The 15,844-nt window shown below is 42.2% G+C and overlaps 1 protein-coding gene across 7 annotated transcripts in view; it reads right to left on the reverse strand.

Moving 5' to 3' along the window:
• The window catches only part of LOC105485067 (ALF transcription elongation factor 2), a 613,671-nt gene that overhangs the window by 496,755 nt on the left and 101,072 nt on the right, over positions 1–15,844 (reverse strand). For 3 of the 7 annotated variants that reach the window (XM_071088435.1, XM_011747253.3, XM_011747251.3), the window contains exon 1: positions 1,458–1,819. The exons of 1 other annotated variant lie outside the window; for it this stretch is intronic. In XM_071088435.1, the coding sequence (XP_070944536.1) occupies positions 1,458–1,504 (47 nt within the window). In that variant the 5' untranslated portion in view covers positions 1,505–1,819. Of the gene's footprint in view, positions 1–1,457; positions 1,821–15,844 lie in introns of those variants that run through there. 3 more of the 7 variants (XM_011747250.3, XM_011747249.3, XM_071088436.1) reach the window with 2 other exon arrangements.

A 15,844-nucleotide genomic window follows, 5' to 3' on the forward strand; every position in this document is an offset into this window, starting at 1 on the left:
TTACTTTCAAATAACAGCATTTTTTTAATGTAACAATGTATTTCTACAGAGCTGATAAAACCGTGGTATCAAAAACGCCTTATAGATTAATACTAACACAGCATAATTTGTGCTTCAAGGATTTATCCGGAATTGCTGTAAAATAAAATGTATTTAAGTTCTGATTATCTTGGATTTGCAACTAAAGGAGGCATGATTGGCATAATGAAGCTGTTGGCTAAGCATATGACCCTTTTTTAAAGAAGGAAATTGCCTAAAATATCACATCAACAGGGGAAATCCTTGTAAAAATACACAGCATTCATAACCAACGGCCGCTAGTAGTTTAACATTGCAAAAGATTTTGCACTATTGGTAGGTACTACAGATCATTCTAAATACATTTTAAAAGGCAATAACCAAGAATGCAATTTTAAGCGGTTACCACTGCGCCCCCTCCCTATCTAATTCCTTAGACTGCGGGGGGAATCTGATATGTTTAAATACTATGACAAATAAACTGTGATAATGTTTGTAGTAAGTGAAGTTTTTGAAAAGTTAATAGATATGTATATCAGTATTTATGCACACGCGCACGCACATCTCTAAGACAGTAACAACTTTCCAGCTCCCCAGTCACCTTTCTACCATCTTTCAAAATGTCTCAGCGACAAGTTTAGGGTATTTTGTGAAGAGCTGACTCAACCTTTGAATCCGAGCTGGATGCCCATTACAAAAAACTACGGCTGCCTCCCAGTGGGAGGCCGACGGGGGTCCAGCCGGTAATTAAATGTGCATTGACATCAGAGCTGCGGACTTTGGGGGCCAACTCCGAAAACCCTCAGTCTTGAAAGCCAAGCGCCGAAGTCGGCCCCGAACCAAGGTCCCCTGAGTGGTGGCCCCCAAAGCCGCTGCTCCACCCAGGAGTGCAGGGAACTTGGGCTGAGTCGGCAGAAGGAAAGGTGTGCGCGCCGCGCAGCGCAGGGATGGAGGTGGCGGCAGCGGGGGCGGTGGCCACCAAGGAAGCAGAGGGCAGCCGGCGGCACCTGGCCGTTGCCTTTCCCCCATGGCCGGCCGCGAGCGTTGGGCACCTGGAAAGTTGAGGCATTTCGGGCGGGCGGCATCCGGGGCTCAAGGAGGCCAGACCCGCGAGCCGCTCCGAGAGAAAAGCTCCTGGGAGGTCGTGCGGTTCAGCTCTCGGGCGGCACCGAATTCGATGTGAGCCAAATGCAACTCTTTAGACTTGGAGCGCAAAGCGACGCTTTAGGGTCCGCATCCCTCCCTCTTCCCGCACCTCCCCCCACCCTGGCATCCGACCTAGGAGTCAGCGCGGCCGGGGCCAGAGGTGGCTGAGAGCAAGTGGGAGGGAGTCCGGGGCGCCCCCCACGACAGCTCCAGCTCCTCTTAACAAAGGCGAAAACCTCAGACTTCGCCAGGAGACTCGCTCATCAAAGGAGAAGGCAAAAATCAACACCTACCACTGCTGCTCCAAGTCCCAGTCTCTGAAAAAGTCGAATAGATCCATAGCGGTCGGGCGGCGGCGGCGGGTGGGCGCCTGTCCCTGATCGCAGCGGGTCGGCGCGACTCTCGGCACAGCTCGCTGGCGGTTCTCGGCGGCCCGGCTCTCCAGCCCTCCCGCCCAGCTAAAAGTGTGCGGGCCGCATCGGCAGCAGGGGCGGGCGCTGGAGATGCCTGGTCTTGCGCTCCGGAGAGGCAGCGGCGGCAGTGGCACTGGGCGGGCAAGAGCCTGGTCGCCCACTCAGGTCCGCTCGGTCTGCGGTAGCCCGCGCACCCAGCGTCCCGACGCTGCGGCGGCAGCCGCTGCGGGCTCAGGCGGGCTGGGCCGCCCGCCTGGCGGGCTGCGGGCCGGCGGCGGCGGCGGGGGCGGCCGGGGCAGAGGCAGCGGCGCGGCGCGGCAGCCGGGGCGGCAGCGGCGGCGGCGGCAGCGGCTGCACAGGCGGCGGCGGCGGCCGCGGCAGCATCACACACTTACACACTCACAGGGGGCGGAGCCTGGACAGCTCGAAGCCGCGACATGGAGCAGGCACGTTATCATCCCCGGATCTGGCAGGGGCTTGAGGTGCCCGCCCCCGCCGTTCAGGAACCCCCTCCCACCCCCCACTGTCAAAATCAGCTAGTGGGAGCGGCCACAGAGCTGAGGACTCGGACCCGGACCCGGACGCGGACCCGGACCCGGGACGCAGGGGCCGCCGTGGCAGGGATACAGGAGGTGGGCTGGCGGGACCCGGACGCTGGCTTGGGGAATGCGACCCCTCTCTGAAACCCAGCCCACCCCCCGCCCCACTGGGAATTAGTTTCGATCTAGAAAAGACAGCACAAACAGCCCTGGGGTTGAAGGTCGCCCCCTGTCACCTCAAGCACAGCTCCTTGAGCCCCCGAGTAGTGGAACAAACTTTTGCGGGCCTGAGCATCCCTCAGGTCTGTAGTGCGTAGCATGCGGGTCCAGGAAGGAGAAGGCGGTCACCTTCACCGTCCCCGTGGCTCCACGTGCCCGCACCCAGGCCCTCCAGGCATGCCTTTAGGCGCGCACCTAGTAGGTCGGCGAGCTGTAGGCCCTGGATTCAGTGGGCTGCAAGGATAGGAACAAATGACTGCCCTTGTGTGGTCCTTGAGTTCGGGGTTGGGACACTGTTAAACTGGGTTCCACTGTCACTTTCCTCGCACAGTCACCAGGTGCCTTGAGCAAAAGACTTCTGCACGCTCTTCCTCTGATAAATGGGAAAACCACTGGGTGTGTGCCCAGTATCCCACGCACCGGCTGCCCGTCTCCCTTCTGGCCTGAAATTCTCTTTCTGCACGTGGAGGGTTTAACAGAGCCTCCTACTCCCTTCAACCTCCACCTCTGGTCCAGGAAGGGACCCCAGGAAGGGGTGGATCCCTTTAGCCAATTCCCTGGAGGGAAAGGTTCCCTGGCCTCCTTGCAGAGAAAGGCCTGTGGGAAGGGGCGGGACCGGTTTCTGGCATTTCAGGACATGAGCATTCTGGAGTCCCGGGCATCTAATTTGCCTTCTTCGTATCGTTATACAGAGGGAATAGTATTGGCATATTATTCAAATCCTAAGGCTAGAACTCTCTTGGGAAGGACAGTAGACTGAACCCTGACAGAGCAGGGTGCCAGTAGCTCTCTGTGTGACTCCAAGCAAGTCACTTATCTGGGCCTCAGTTTCCCCATGAAACACCCAGCAGCCCTCTGGCTCATACTTCTCTGACATTCTCCCTTCTATTTGAATATGCTTCTACAGTATTAGCTCATATTACCAAAATCATCCAAATAGCTTTTAACTTCATTTTTTTTTCCTGAAGAAACAGAGGCCCCAAGACATTAAAATACTCAAGATCTGATATTTCCCCTAGAGGGGGATCCCAGATTAGAACCTAGAACCTGGGAAGCTCTTCCAGGGCTGAAGCCAGTAGAAGGTGCCTCAGCTCCAACCATGAATGACTTCAGCATTTGAGCTACAAGGGACCCAGGGTCTGGTCTCTTTCACATTGTTTTATGCGGGGGAAAAAAGCACATCATTAACATAGAGAAACAAGGCTCTGCAACTCAAGCATCCAGTGGGACTTTGCTTAGATTTCTATTTACTTTGCATGGGACCAAGTCCTCAACAGATACTGGTTGATTGATGGAAAATCAACCAGTGGGCAGCCAAGGGGAGACTACATCTCAAAGTGACTTGTAGATTTGGCTACCTATAAACTCGGATGGTCAAAAAGACTCTATGGAGAAACAGTTATTGGCAAAAATGGTGCTGGGGATTTTCAAATTATCTCTGTGCCTTGTTTATTCATAGAATTCTAGTATTCGGCCCTATTCTGAGAGCCCTTTTAAAGCAACAAGGACGGCCTCGCTCAGATCTGTGGCCTACAACCTTTATGCCTTCAGTAAAAAATCCTCAAATTGGATTTGATTGCTAATGATTGTTGCCAGCATTAGTACTTGATCTGCTTGAAAATCCTTACAGGAAAGCCAGAACATCTACAATTAACATTTAAATGGTGATTATGGTCACTTTATTTCTGGTTTACTTTTCTCACAAAATTGTATTTAATGGGGAAAGATAGAAAAACAAATAGTATGCTAAGCAAACAAATTTTCAACAGAAATAAAGCTTCCCCTTTAAGAGTTCCAGCCCCCCATCACTCCACTGGTGCACTTTCTTCCCAATCAGCAGGAGGACCAAGCAGAAGCAGAAGGAGCCAGCAAGAGGCAGCACTATGAACAGAAGTGCCTGCGGGAAGGAGAGAAGAGACAAGCGGTGCCAGCTGCTGCTTCAAAAGAGGGGCAGGGGCTTTCCCTTCCTGAGATCAAAACCAAGCAGGAAGGTTGAGTTGGGTAGAAGGAACTCCCACTTCCTAGCCACGCTCCTCAAACAGAGATGAGGCTAAGACAAGCAACACTGAAGGGGCCAGGCTGTCCCTGAGGTCTCTTGGCCCGGGCCTGGCACCTGCTCACTGAGCATCAGCTACTGGGCAAGATAGAAGCTTTGTCTTCTCTGATCCAAGGTGTGTTTTTTCCCTTCCTCCTCACTCTGTGCATCTCTGGCTGTGATGGGGCCAGGGGCCCAAGAACTCAGCTCTTCAATGAATCCTCAAATATTCGGGCAGGATGCTGGATCCAAGCCATGCTTCCTCCACCAAAAGCTAGCAGGAGGGAGGAGAAAGCACTTTGCATGGAGGACAGTAGCAAGAGGAAATAAAAAGGCTATCTGGAGGGAGGGCCCACTGCTGCTGTCATACTGGGATCATCTAGCTGTCATCTAGCCTGTGGTGGGGATTCAGTTGCTTCCCTCTCATTCCACTCACTACGGCATCTTAGCTAAGATGGAATATTCCTCCTCACCAGCCTAATGCCCTTGTTTTGGCTGGAAAAGCTCCTTTCTTACCTAGCAAAACCCACCTCAGGCCCCAGTTTCAGAACTCTCAGTTCAACCGAATATTTTAGAAACTGCAGGCACAACCTTCTCTCCCTCTGATTCTTCTCCCTCTGTTGACTTCTCCCATTCTGACTGCCTCCCCTGTCCCTGCCAGTGCCTCACCAATTTCCCCTAGTCACAAAACCCCAACCAAAAGGAACCTACTGGGAGAACCCATGGGCCAACAGAAAGCCATCTTTTCTGACAGGAAAGGATCAAAACTGAGACTCCATGACTCAATCCATTGAGATAAAACCAGAAATTGTTTTTAAGAAGGATTGGTTTTATAGAAATGCTGATTTTCAGATTTTCTAAAGTGAGATTTTTGACTTGAATTACTTTTAAAGGAGTTTAATTTGTAGTCTCCAGGTACTAATCTTTGTTTCAAAGAACTTGAAATCCTCCATTTGTACAATTGTACTAAAGGCAATGTCATGTAGATTCGGGTAGATAGTGTCTAAAAATTAGGATTAATTTAAGAAAGTTGCACTGTGCATGTCAGTTACAGGAAATGAACAAATTGACAGCGTGTGATACATGTGTCATTGTGTCACACCACAGATTTCCACTTAAAATATGAAGCATTTGTTTCTGACCTGGTATGCTGTCAGGCTGACTTACTTTCTAGGAAGAACTTATGATCCAGGTTACAGTTCATTTGGGGAAGCTTGCTGTAAAGAATTCCATGGACACCATGGGTACTACCACCTTTCATAACTGTGGCTCCTCTTCTGACAGAACCACTTGGTGCTGCCATGAGTTTAGAATGGAGTGACATGACTCTGAATTTGGGGCAGTTTCCACACATGGGTTGCAATATCCAGAATGATCCTTCTAAAGATATACTTCAATTTTATTTTTTTTTATTTTTTTTTATTTTTTGAGATGGAGTCCCACTCTGTCACCTAGGCTGTAGCGCATGGGCAGTGGTATGATCTCAGTTCACTGCAACCTCCGCTTTCCAGGTTCTCCTGCCTCAGCCTCCTCAGTAGCTGGGATTACAGGGACACGCCACTACGCCCAGCTAATTTTTTGTATTTTTTAGTAGAGATGGGGTTTCACAATATTGGCCAAGCTGGTCCCGAACTCCTCACTTCAAGTGATCCACACACTTCGGCCTCCCAAACTGTTGGGATTACAGGCATGAGCCACAGTGCCCAGCCTATTTCAATATCAGTTCTCCCTAGAAACTGTAAGCCTCATGAGGGCAGGGCCTGAGTCTATGTCGTCAAAGCCCAGGATGGTATCTGACACATACTAGGCCCTTCCAGGATCTATCTAACCAGCCTCTGTATAGGTAGCAATCTCAGGAGTTGATTTCAAATTGGGTCAGGACAATTCTCTGAACTTCCTGAATATGCATATGTATTTTTTTTTCACAACTCCTGTTTCTACCATTTATATTTTGGATCTCAATCAGGTATCATGATTGAAAGAACCTACCCTTGAGTTTTCTGGTTATCATAGGTAATGATCCCATTTCAGAGCTCTTCTAAAGTCCCTGGCTCTGGATTCCTACTAGGTCCTAAATATGAAACACCATGTGACCTTATGTCAATCATCTGCTTAATTAGGTTTATGGTACTTGAAAGGTCACGTTATTCTGATTTTAGATGATATGTTGCTGTAATTCCTTTTACATATTTAGCATAACAATATAACAGATAATATTGATTGAGCCACTATGTACCAGGCACGGTACTAAGCATTGTATATACATTATTTCATTTACTCATCAGCATGATTCTCTGAGGTAGATACTAGTATTGTACTTACTTATTTTGTAGGAGGAAACCACGGCTCACAGAATCTGAGTATTTACTCAAAGTCACAGAGCTAATAAGTGCCATAGCCAGGTTTTGTCCCAAAGTTGGTTTGCTGGCAAAGCCCATGTACTAATCCACACTGCCATACTATCCCCATTCTACATTCACAAAGTATTTCATCTCACTTTAGCTCTGAGAGGTAAGCAGAGAATTAACCATACGCTCCATTTAACAGTAGAGGAAACAAGTTAAAGTGATTTCACCAAGGGTACATGGTGGGACAACTGAGCAGCTGGGGCTGGGCATGAAATCCAGTGCTTGTTCTACTTACCACATTGTTGTTTATAGTCTCAGGGCCACCCTGATGAACTATAATACCCTGGGAGTTTGGGACTGAAGTGGCATCAGTTAACTGTTGGATTAGAAAAAAAATTCTCATGGTGCAATTTCCCTGATCTCAACTGTGGCTGAATTGGAGGAAGGCAGTTGACTGAGCCATGCCCTTGTATTAATGAAAGTCAATCTAATAGACAACAGGAAGCAAGAATACGGTGGAGCAATTCTTGCTTCATCATTTAAGAAGACTCAGATGGGCTTTTTTCCTGGAGATTATAAATCTAGGGCTAAGAAACCTCTTTGGCCAACTTTTGGGGAACACATGTTGGTGGGCTGTAAGGCATCCACAGGGAGTTATCTTCTGCATATGACTATGCTGCTATGCAATGACGAATCCCTGGCTCATTCTTCTAACTTCTTGAGGGCTCCATTTTCTTGTATACAAATTAAGGAAGTTGGAAACAGTCCAACTCTGGCATTCTATGGTTCCTTGATTTGAAGTCCCTTTGTATAACCTCCAGTCCATGGCCAAATGCAGATTGGTAGTTTATAATGATGAGGAAGGCAAAGTGAAGAGTCACCTGAATTGCCCAGATCAATAATCTCCATGTCTGATATGGTGATTGAGAAATTTACTTCCTGGAGCTCCGACTGCTATCCCTGGGCTGCTCTCAACCCATTCAGCAGTGTGGTTGCCAACAGTTTCTTCCTGGAGCCAGCTCTGCAGGGCTGAAGGACTGGATTCCAGAGGGAAGTCAAGCATTTTTCCCAGTGGCCAGAGAGGAAACCTAATGTATATGAAAGTGCTTTGTAAATGGTAAAAAGCCCCAGATAAATGTGTGCTCTCATCATCCCGAGAGTTGATGTCTTAGAGGCTTCCCCATCAGGTGACATCAGCAGTGCTAAGAGTACTAGCTGTAGTTGGATGTTTTGTTCTAGTTTTTTGTTGTTGTTGTTAGTTTGTTTACAAAAGGGTATATATTAACCAGGCATGGGTTCCAGTTGCAAGTTTTCATGCTTTTAAAGTAATATTTATTAAGATGTATAAACGTATTTCTACTTGATAATCATTTTTTGGAGGGAATTCAGATCATTGATTTTTCATACTGAAATATTTAAAGGGTTTTAAATCAGTGCCTTTGTTTAAAGCATCCTGGTTATTAGCATTGTGAGAAACTTTTATTTTTCTAATAAGTTGCTAACAATAAAATCCTTGGCGGTGTCATTAATAGAAATGAAATGACTGCCTAAAGTCAACTTTTAGCTGCTTCTGCCTCTTTTATTTTCAGGAAATGGAATGCAGTAAGCTCCTCAAGTTCTGAATTATTCTTGAAAGCTTTGATGCTTGGGCTCAGTGATGGCCATCAGAGATACAATTAAGCTGTGTTGTTCTGTGGGTGAAAGGAGAGCAGAGGCCTCAGCCTCTAGAACCTTTGCCTAATCACTTCACCTCCTGGGAATTGCTGCTCCAAAGAGGCCATGCTTCCCTGCCACTAGGTGGTTCATCCTTCCTCCTTTCACAGCAATCAAACCACATCTGTATGATCAGGATGACCCAGAGTTGGCCTGGATTGTAACAGTTAAATGACTGAGGAGACCTTCCACCACTATTCCCATGGCCCCCACTTAGACTCTTTCTTCCATAAACCTGCAACCTCCTCAATGAATGAGATGCCTCTGGACCCACCACCAGTGATAATGGGATCTACTGTGAACAGGCAAACAAGTGCCTGCCCATTTCCACCCCATAGTGTACTTTGCATTGCTGTGAGGGATCCAACTTAAAGGTATACTCCAGGCCAAAATACTTTCACAATCTTCTGAAAGACCACAGCTTGGAAGAGGGCCATATCCCTCACCCAGCTGCACTTCCAGGTGTCACACTTGTGGCTCACTCAATAGCTTCTCCTTAGGTCAACTGGCCATACTTTGAGACTTTATTTATCAGATCATGGCATTTTAGTCACTTACATTTCTCAGTAGGATGATGGCCCCAAGATAGCCTTTTACTTTTCTGCCAGCATTTAGGGTTTTTTAAAATATCATAGAATATCAGCACTACCAGGAACCTTATTGATTATCTGTAGTCCATTGGAGGCTCAGGTTACTCACCAAGAGATCCCCCAAGTCTCAATTGAAACTCAAATTATGCAGTCTTGAAATCCTAAACCACTGCATCTTATACCATTTTATGTTTTAAAATACTTGTCATTTGAACTATAAATTAAGGAAAAACTTATGCTTTGGAGAAAAATGAAAATTCCATCCGATAGTCTGTAAGAGAATGATTTACTTTTTTTTTAGGATTGATTATCTCTGTAATCAACTATCTTCAAGAAGTGTTCATTAAGCTCTCAGTTTAAGGTTCCAGGTTAAGTAGACACTTTGCGATACCACTGCTTGAAAGAGAAAATGGTCAGCTCTACTTGGAAAGCACATAAAATTCACTTTATTTAAAACATGCCTTCCTGGAATGAATTATACTGACTCTATTGAGTGTAAGGTGCCAAGTAATTCTCAGTTAAAGAACAAAACCCAAAAGAAAGCCACAGTCTCTAGGATGGGAAATGTTCTGGCTGTACTTTCATTTTCTACTATCCTCATTAGTAATGTGTGTTTTCTTCAACATGTTATCATTTACATAGCACATGTAAAGTCCTACATGCAGCCCCCATTCTGCCTCCCCAAATCTTCTATCATGATAGAATCCTCCTTTCCCCATTCTGATCTGCTGGATTCTGTATGGGAAAATGCTTCACCTAGGTCAAATGGCAACCATATTTTATCTCTGAAGCAGACAAAACTTTTGCTTACTTTTCTCATTCACCTCGAATGCATCAGAGGCAAATGTGAGTGTGAAGAAAATCTTTTGATCTCATATTCAAGAGCTAGTGAAGAATGGAAATGTTCTCTAGTATTTTCTTTCCATTTTCACATGCCCCAGTTTTGGTCAAAGTGTCTGCTTTTAACCAAAAGCATATTTTAAATGAGTAGGTTTTTCAATGCATTAACCTTTATTACAGGTCTCCAAGCAGCCAGTTAGAACCATTACATAGCGCTCACCAAAGTGTAGTTTCTAGAAGTTCACTGATAAAAAGATGATAGAAACTTTCTGCAGTAATTTTGTTTATAGTTAACATTTTTAAAGGTTGAACAGGCATCAGGACCATTTATAGGAACAAGAAGTTTATAATCTCTGTGAGATTTATTTTTTTAAAAAAACATAAAATAAGGAAGAAACTTCTAACAATAAGTCCATTAGGAAAGGGCCTAGTGTTCCTGTCGGACATCCAACAGTACCTTAGTCATCAATTAATTTGGTTCAGAGTATGTAGGCCATTGTGACGTGTAAACAGAGGCTTTCTATACAAACTGGGGATAATACAGAAAAATTGTAAAGAGTTCATTTACAGGTCCCAGATGCCAAAGAGTATGCCTACTGACAAAAAATGTAGGTAGCATTTCCTGACATTTTGAACTATATAACCATGTCCTCTATAAATGTTGAAGCATTAACATGTAAACATCAATATCAATAATGATTCATTGACATATAAAACTTTTTAAATTGCTGAAAACGGAATAAAAAATTTTGACTAAAAACATTTAAAAATTTTTTGGTATATAACACTAGTATATATTTTGAGGGTATATTTGATATTTTGATACCTGTATACAATATGTAATGATTAAATCAGGGTATTGGGTTACCCATCACCTTAAATATTTATCTTTTCTTTGTGTTGGAAACATTCCAGTTTTTCTATCTTAAAACACACAATAAATTATCATTAACTATAGTCGCCTAACTCTACTGTTGAATACTGGAACTTATTCCTTCTTTCTAATTGTGTTTTGGTACTCATTAACCAACTTCTCTTTATAGTCCACCTCCCCTTACCTCTAAACCGCTGCTAACCACCATTCTATTCTGTATCTCCGTGAGATCCACTTTTTTAGTTACCACATGAGTGAAAACATGCAATATTTGTTTTTCTGTGCCTGGTTTATTTCACTTAACATATGACCTTCAGTTCCATCCATGTTGCTGTAAATGACAAGATTTCATTTTTTATGCCTGCATAATATTCCATTGTGTATATATATCACATTTTCTTTATATTTGTTCACTGATAGATATTTAGGTTGATCCCATATCTTGGCTATTGTGAATAGTGCTACACTAAATGTGGGAGTGCAGATCTCTTCAGTATACTGATTTCCTTTATTTTGGGTATATACTCAGCAGTGGGATTGCTGGATCATGTGGTAGTTCTGTTGTTTTGTAAGGAACTTCCATACTGCTTTCCACAGTGGCTGTAGTAATTTACATTCCCAGCAATGGTGTATGAGCACTTCCCTTTCTCTGCATCCTCACCAGCATTTGCTATTTGTTGTCTTTCTTACAATAGCCATTCTAACTGTCTCTTAGATAAATGCCATTTTAACTGGGATGATAGGATATCTCATTGTAGTTTTGATGTGCATTTTCTTAATGATTACTGTTGTTGAGCATCTTTTCACATACCTGTTGGCTATTTGTATGTCTTCTTTTGAGAAATGTCTACGCAGGTCTTTTGCCCATTTTTAATCAGATTAATTGGTTTTGCTTTTTACTATTGAGTTGTTGCCAACTCATTTTTTAAAAAGTTGCCAGAACATACTTTGGGCAAAGGACAGTTTCTTTGATAAATGCTGCTGGGAAAACTGGAAATCTATATGCAGAGGAGTGAGACTAGATTCCCATCTTTCATCATATAAAAAAGTCAACTCAAAATGGATTAAAGACTTAAATCTAAGACCTGAAACTATGGAACCACTAAAAGAAAACATCAGGGAAACACTACAGGATATTGGTCTGGGTAAAGATTTTTTTTTTGGATAGAAGTTTTTTTGTTTGTTTGTTTGTTTTTTTTTAATAAGACTTCAAAAGCACAGGCAACAAAAGCAAAAAATAGACAAATGGGATTATATCAAGCTAAAAACCTTCTGCATAACAAAGGAAACAAAGAAAGTGAAGAGAACCTACAGAATGGGAGAAAATATTTATAAACTATCCATCCAACAAGGATTTAATAACCAGAATATATAAGGAACTCAAACAAGTCTATAGGAAAACACATAATCTTATCATAGAATGTTACAACTCAAGGGAAACTTGAAGATTATGCATCAGTTATGGCATTTTGCAACTGAGGAAATGGATGAGAAAAGAACAATGAGCAAATGAAGTTTAAAAGCTTTATTAAAAACTCAAAATTTGAACCCATGTCTTCTGCTACAAGCCTAGAGCTCATTCCTCTCCATCACAATGCCTTTTCTGAAAACACACCAGTAGTCAGCATCCTCTAGAAGAGTAGCACAACTCCTAAAGCTCACATAAACTAACAAGGCATTCCTTCAAATGAAATATCAAAAAATGGGGAGAAGGGATTGAGACAATAGCCACATGAAGCAATATTATTCAGCCATTACAGTTATATTTACAAAAGGTTTGTAATAACCTGAAAAATGTTTTATTATGAAAGGAAAATGTATGAAATCGTATAAACATAAGTCTGAACTACATGAAACAGATGCATAAGGAGAAGACTGGAAGGAAGCAAATGTACCAAAAAGTATATATAGTCTTCAGAGGGAGGCGAGGGAGTGAGATGTGGGTGATTTGTTTTTCTATTTTTCTGTGTTTTCCAAAAGTTTTTATAATGCTCCTGTATTACCTTTTAAGTGAATATATATATATATATATATACATATATATATATATATATATATACACATAAAATTTTGTTTAAAAAGAGGTTAACTCTGCTTTCAGATTGGGGTAGGTTCTCCACAGAAGTTCCCCAAGGCCAATCCCCACTGGGTCTCAAAAATCTGCCTTGTATTATCTAAGAGATGTGAATTAGTAGAAATCTTCTCAGTGAGGTATATTCCTTTGAAGAAGTGGAAAAGACAATCTATTTTAGAGACAAAGCCATTGAAGGAAATTGAAAGGGGTGGGGAAATCTGAGATGATGTCCTTGTTACACCTGATTCAAACTATGTAGGGCTCCATATATTCATACTAACATTGAAAAGACAGCAAGGAATCATAAAAGAACCATTGCAGCAACTCAAGTCAGCAAACAGAACCTATGAAAGTGCAAGAATCTATGTTTGTGTGTTTACGCCCTTGAAGGCTTAAGGCTGTGCTTTACCCCAGGTTTTCACTATATTTCCTGGGGGATAGGTCCAGGGCTTTTGTTTTTTTTAATTTATATGATTATGCTTTTTCTTTTTTTTTCCTTTTTTTTTCTCAGAATGATAGCTTCAGAAGGGCAGGTATTTTTGTGTCTTTCTAATTTGTACTTTTTTTAAAAAGAAATAACTTTAGGCATACAGAGCAGTTGCAAAAATAATACAGAAAGGTGCCATTTACTCTTCACCCAGCTTCCCCTAGTGTAAATATCTTATATAATCATATAAATTATTTGTATTTTGATACAAATTACAATTGGTACAGTACTAGTAACTAAATTGCAGAAACTATCCAAATGTCACCACTTTCTGCTCTCATGACATTTTTGTTTTCTGTCTGAGGATCCAATTCTGGATCCCACACTGCATTTAGTTGTCCTGTCACCCTAGTCTTCTCCAGTCTGAAATAGTTACTCAGTCTGTCCCTGACTTTCATGATATTGGTCAGTTATTTTTAGAATGTCTTTCAATTTGAGTGTATCTGATGTTTTCTCATGATTAGATTGAGGCTATGCATTTTTGGCAAGAATATCACAGAAGTAATACTGTAACTTTCTCAGTATGTCTCATCATGGATTTGGTGATGTTATCTTTGGTGGCATTAACCTTAATAATGTATCTGCTGACTTTCTCCACTGTAATTTTCTTCTTGTAATTAATAAATACCTTGTGGAAGATATTTTGAGACTATGAAAATAATCGGTTTATCCTCACATCTTTGCCCATATGGCTTAGTCAAGTTGACATGTAAAATTAACCATCACAGCAGGTGAGGAAACCAAGGCTTCAAGAACTTAACTAACTTGTTCAACATCACACTGCTGATAGGTTGAAGAGCCAACACTCAAATTGAGGTCTGTTCTTCTGTAATGTTCCACTCCTTTCCAGGACATCCCTCATTTAGAAAGTGAGAAGACAAAAAAGAAAAAAGCCTTGCTGAAGTCACAAAGTGGGCCAGGATGACACAAGATCCAGGATTTACTGACAGCTCATTTTCCACCACATTACTTTGGAAGACTTCAGCTTAATATCTCCTTATAGCTAGTCCTTTACCCACAGTCTCCCCAAGTGTGTTTTCCAATGGAGAGTCAAGGGTCAGTACCTAATGAAGCATTAGAAGGGGAGGAATTTGAACAACCAAATGAATTTACTACTCGCTGATTACCAAAAATGACTAGGATTTTGTAGTTCTTCACAGGACCTAAAAAAGTTCTTATGGTGAGGTATACTGGGGTCACTATTAGCTCCTCTGTACTCAAATTTAACATTTTAATCAGTGGGTTTAAGACCTAAAGATCATGTTTGTCAAGTCTGAGGAGGCCTTACATTATTTGGGGCTGTTATGATAGAGGACTAATCTGGTTCAAAGTACATGTGACCGACCCTTGAACAACACATGGGTTGGAGCACCAATCCCTAGAACAGTTAAATATCTGCATATAAACTTTGACTCCCCCAACACTAAACTACTAATAGCCTACTGTTGACCAGAAGCCTTACTGACAATTGAAATAATAAATTAACATACTTTGTATATCATATGTATTATATATTGTATTATTAGAAGGTAAGCTAGAGAAAATAAAGTTTTATTAAAACTATCATAAGGAAGACAAAATATATTTAAAATATATTTACTATTCCATTAAGCAGAAGTGGATCTACATAAAGGTCTTTATCCTCATCATCTTCACATTGAGTAGGCTGAGGATGAAGAGAAAGAGGAGGGGATGGTCTTGCTGTCTCATGGGTAGCAGAGACAGAAGAGGTGAAGGAAGTAGAAGGGAAGGCAGGAGAGGTAGGCACACTAGATGTAACATACTGAAAAAAATCCACGTATAAGTAGACCCTCACAGTTAAAATCCATGTTGTTCACATCCCCAATCCCTTCCTTTTCTACGTCTAGGCAGTAGTGCTCTACCTGCTCACTGGCTGCCAAAAAGTATAGCTCGAGCACCAAGTTTTCTATAAGTCTATTGATTTAATGTAGTACTCTAGGAATATTTAAACAATTGCTTTAAAAGACCTAAACAAATTCAAATAATTTAATATTTCTTTGATGTTTGAAAAATTCGCCAACAAAATATATGTCAAATCTAGGAAAATGTAGAAAATAAAAATAAACATAAAAATAAGTATTACCAGAAATCTTCCAATTTAAGAGCTGTGTGACCTTGAGCAAGTCACAACACATTTTTGAACATCTTTTATGTCCACTTACAAAATATCAACTCAGGTTCTTGGGATGTTGAAATGGAAAATGACTGTTAAATTTATAACAGTGCCTAGCTTAAAAGTGACTGGGCTTTCTGTCATCAAAAGTAATGGCAAAAACTGCAATTATTTTTGCACCAACCTAATAGTTGTGAATTTGAAATCTCTTCTCTGCTTATTCCGTGCTTGCTCTCACCATCCCCAGTTTTAGGGATAAGCAAGTATTTCTTTCTTTTTAAACTATATATGCCCAAAGCTATTTATTTATTTTTAAACAAAGTTTATTTTTTTTAGAACACTTTTAGTTTCACAGCAAAACTGAGCAGAGAGTACAGAGATTTTCCATATACCTTCTGTCTCCACACATACACA

Source organism: Macaca nemestrina, chromosome X, assembly GCF_043159975.1.
Source record: "Macaca nemestrina isolate mMacNem1 chromosome X, mMacNem.hap1, whole genome shotgun sequence".
NCBI classification, from domain to species: Eukaryota; Metazoa; Chordata; class Mammalia; order Primates; family Cercopithecidae; genus Macaca; species Macaca nemestrina.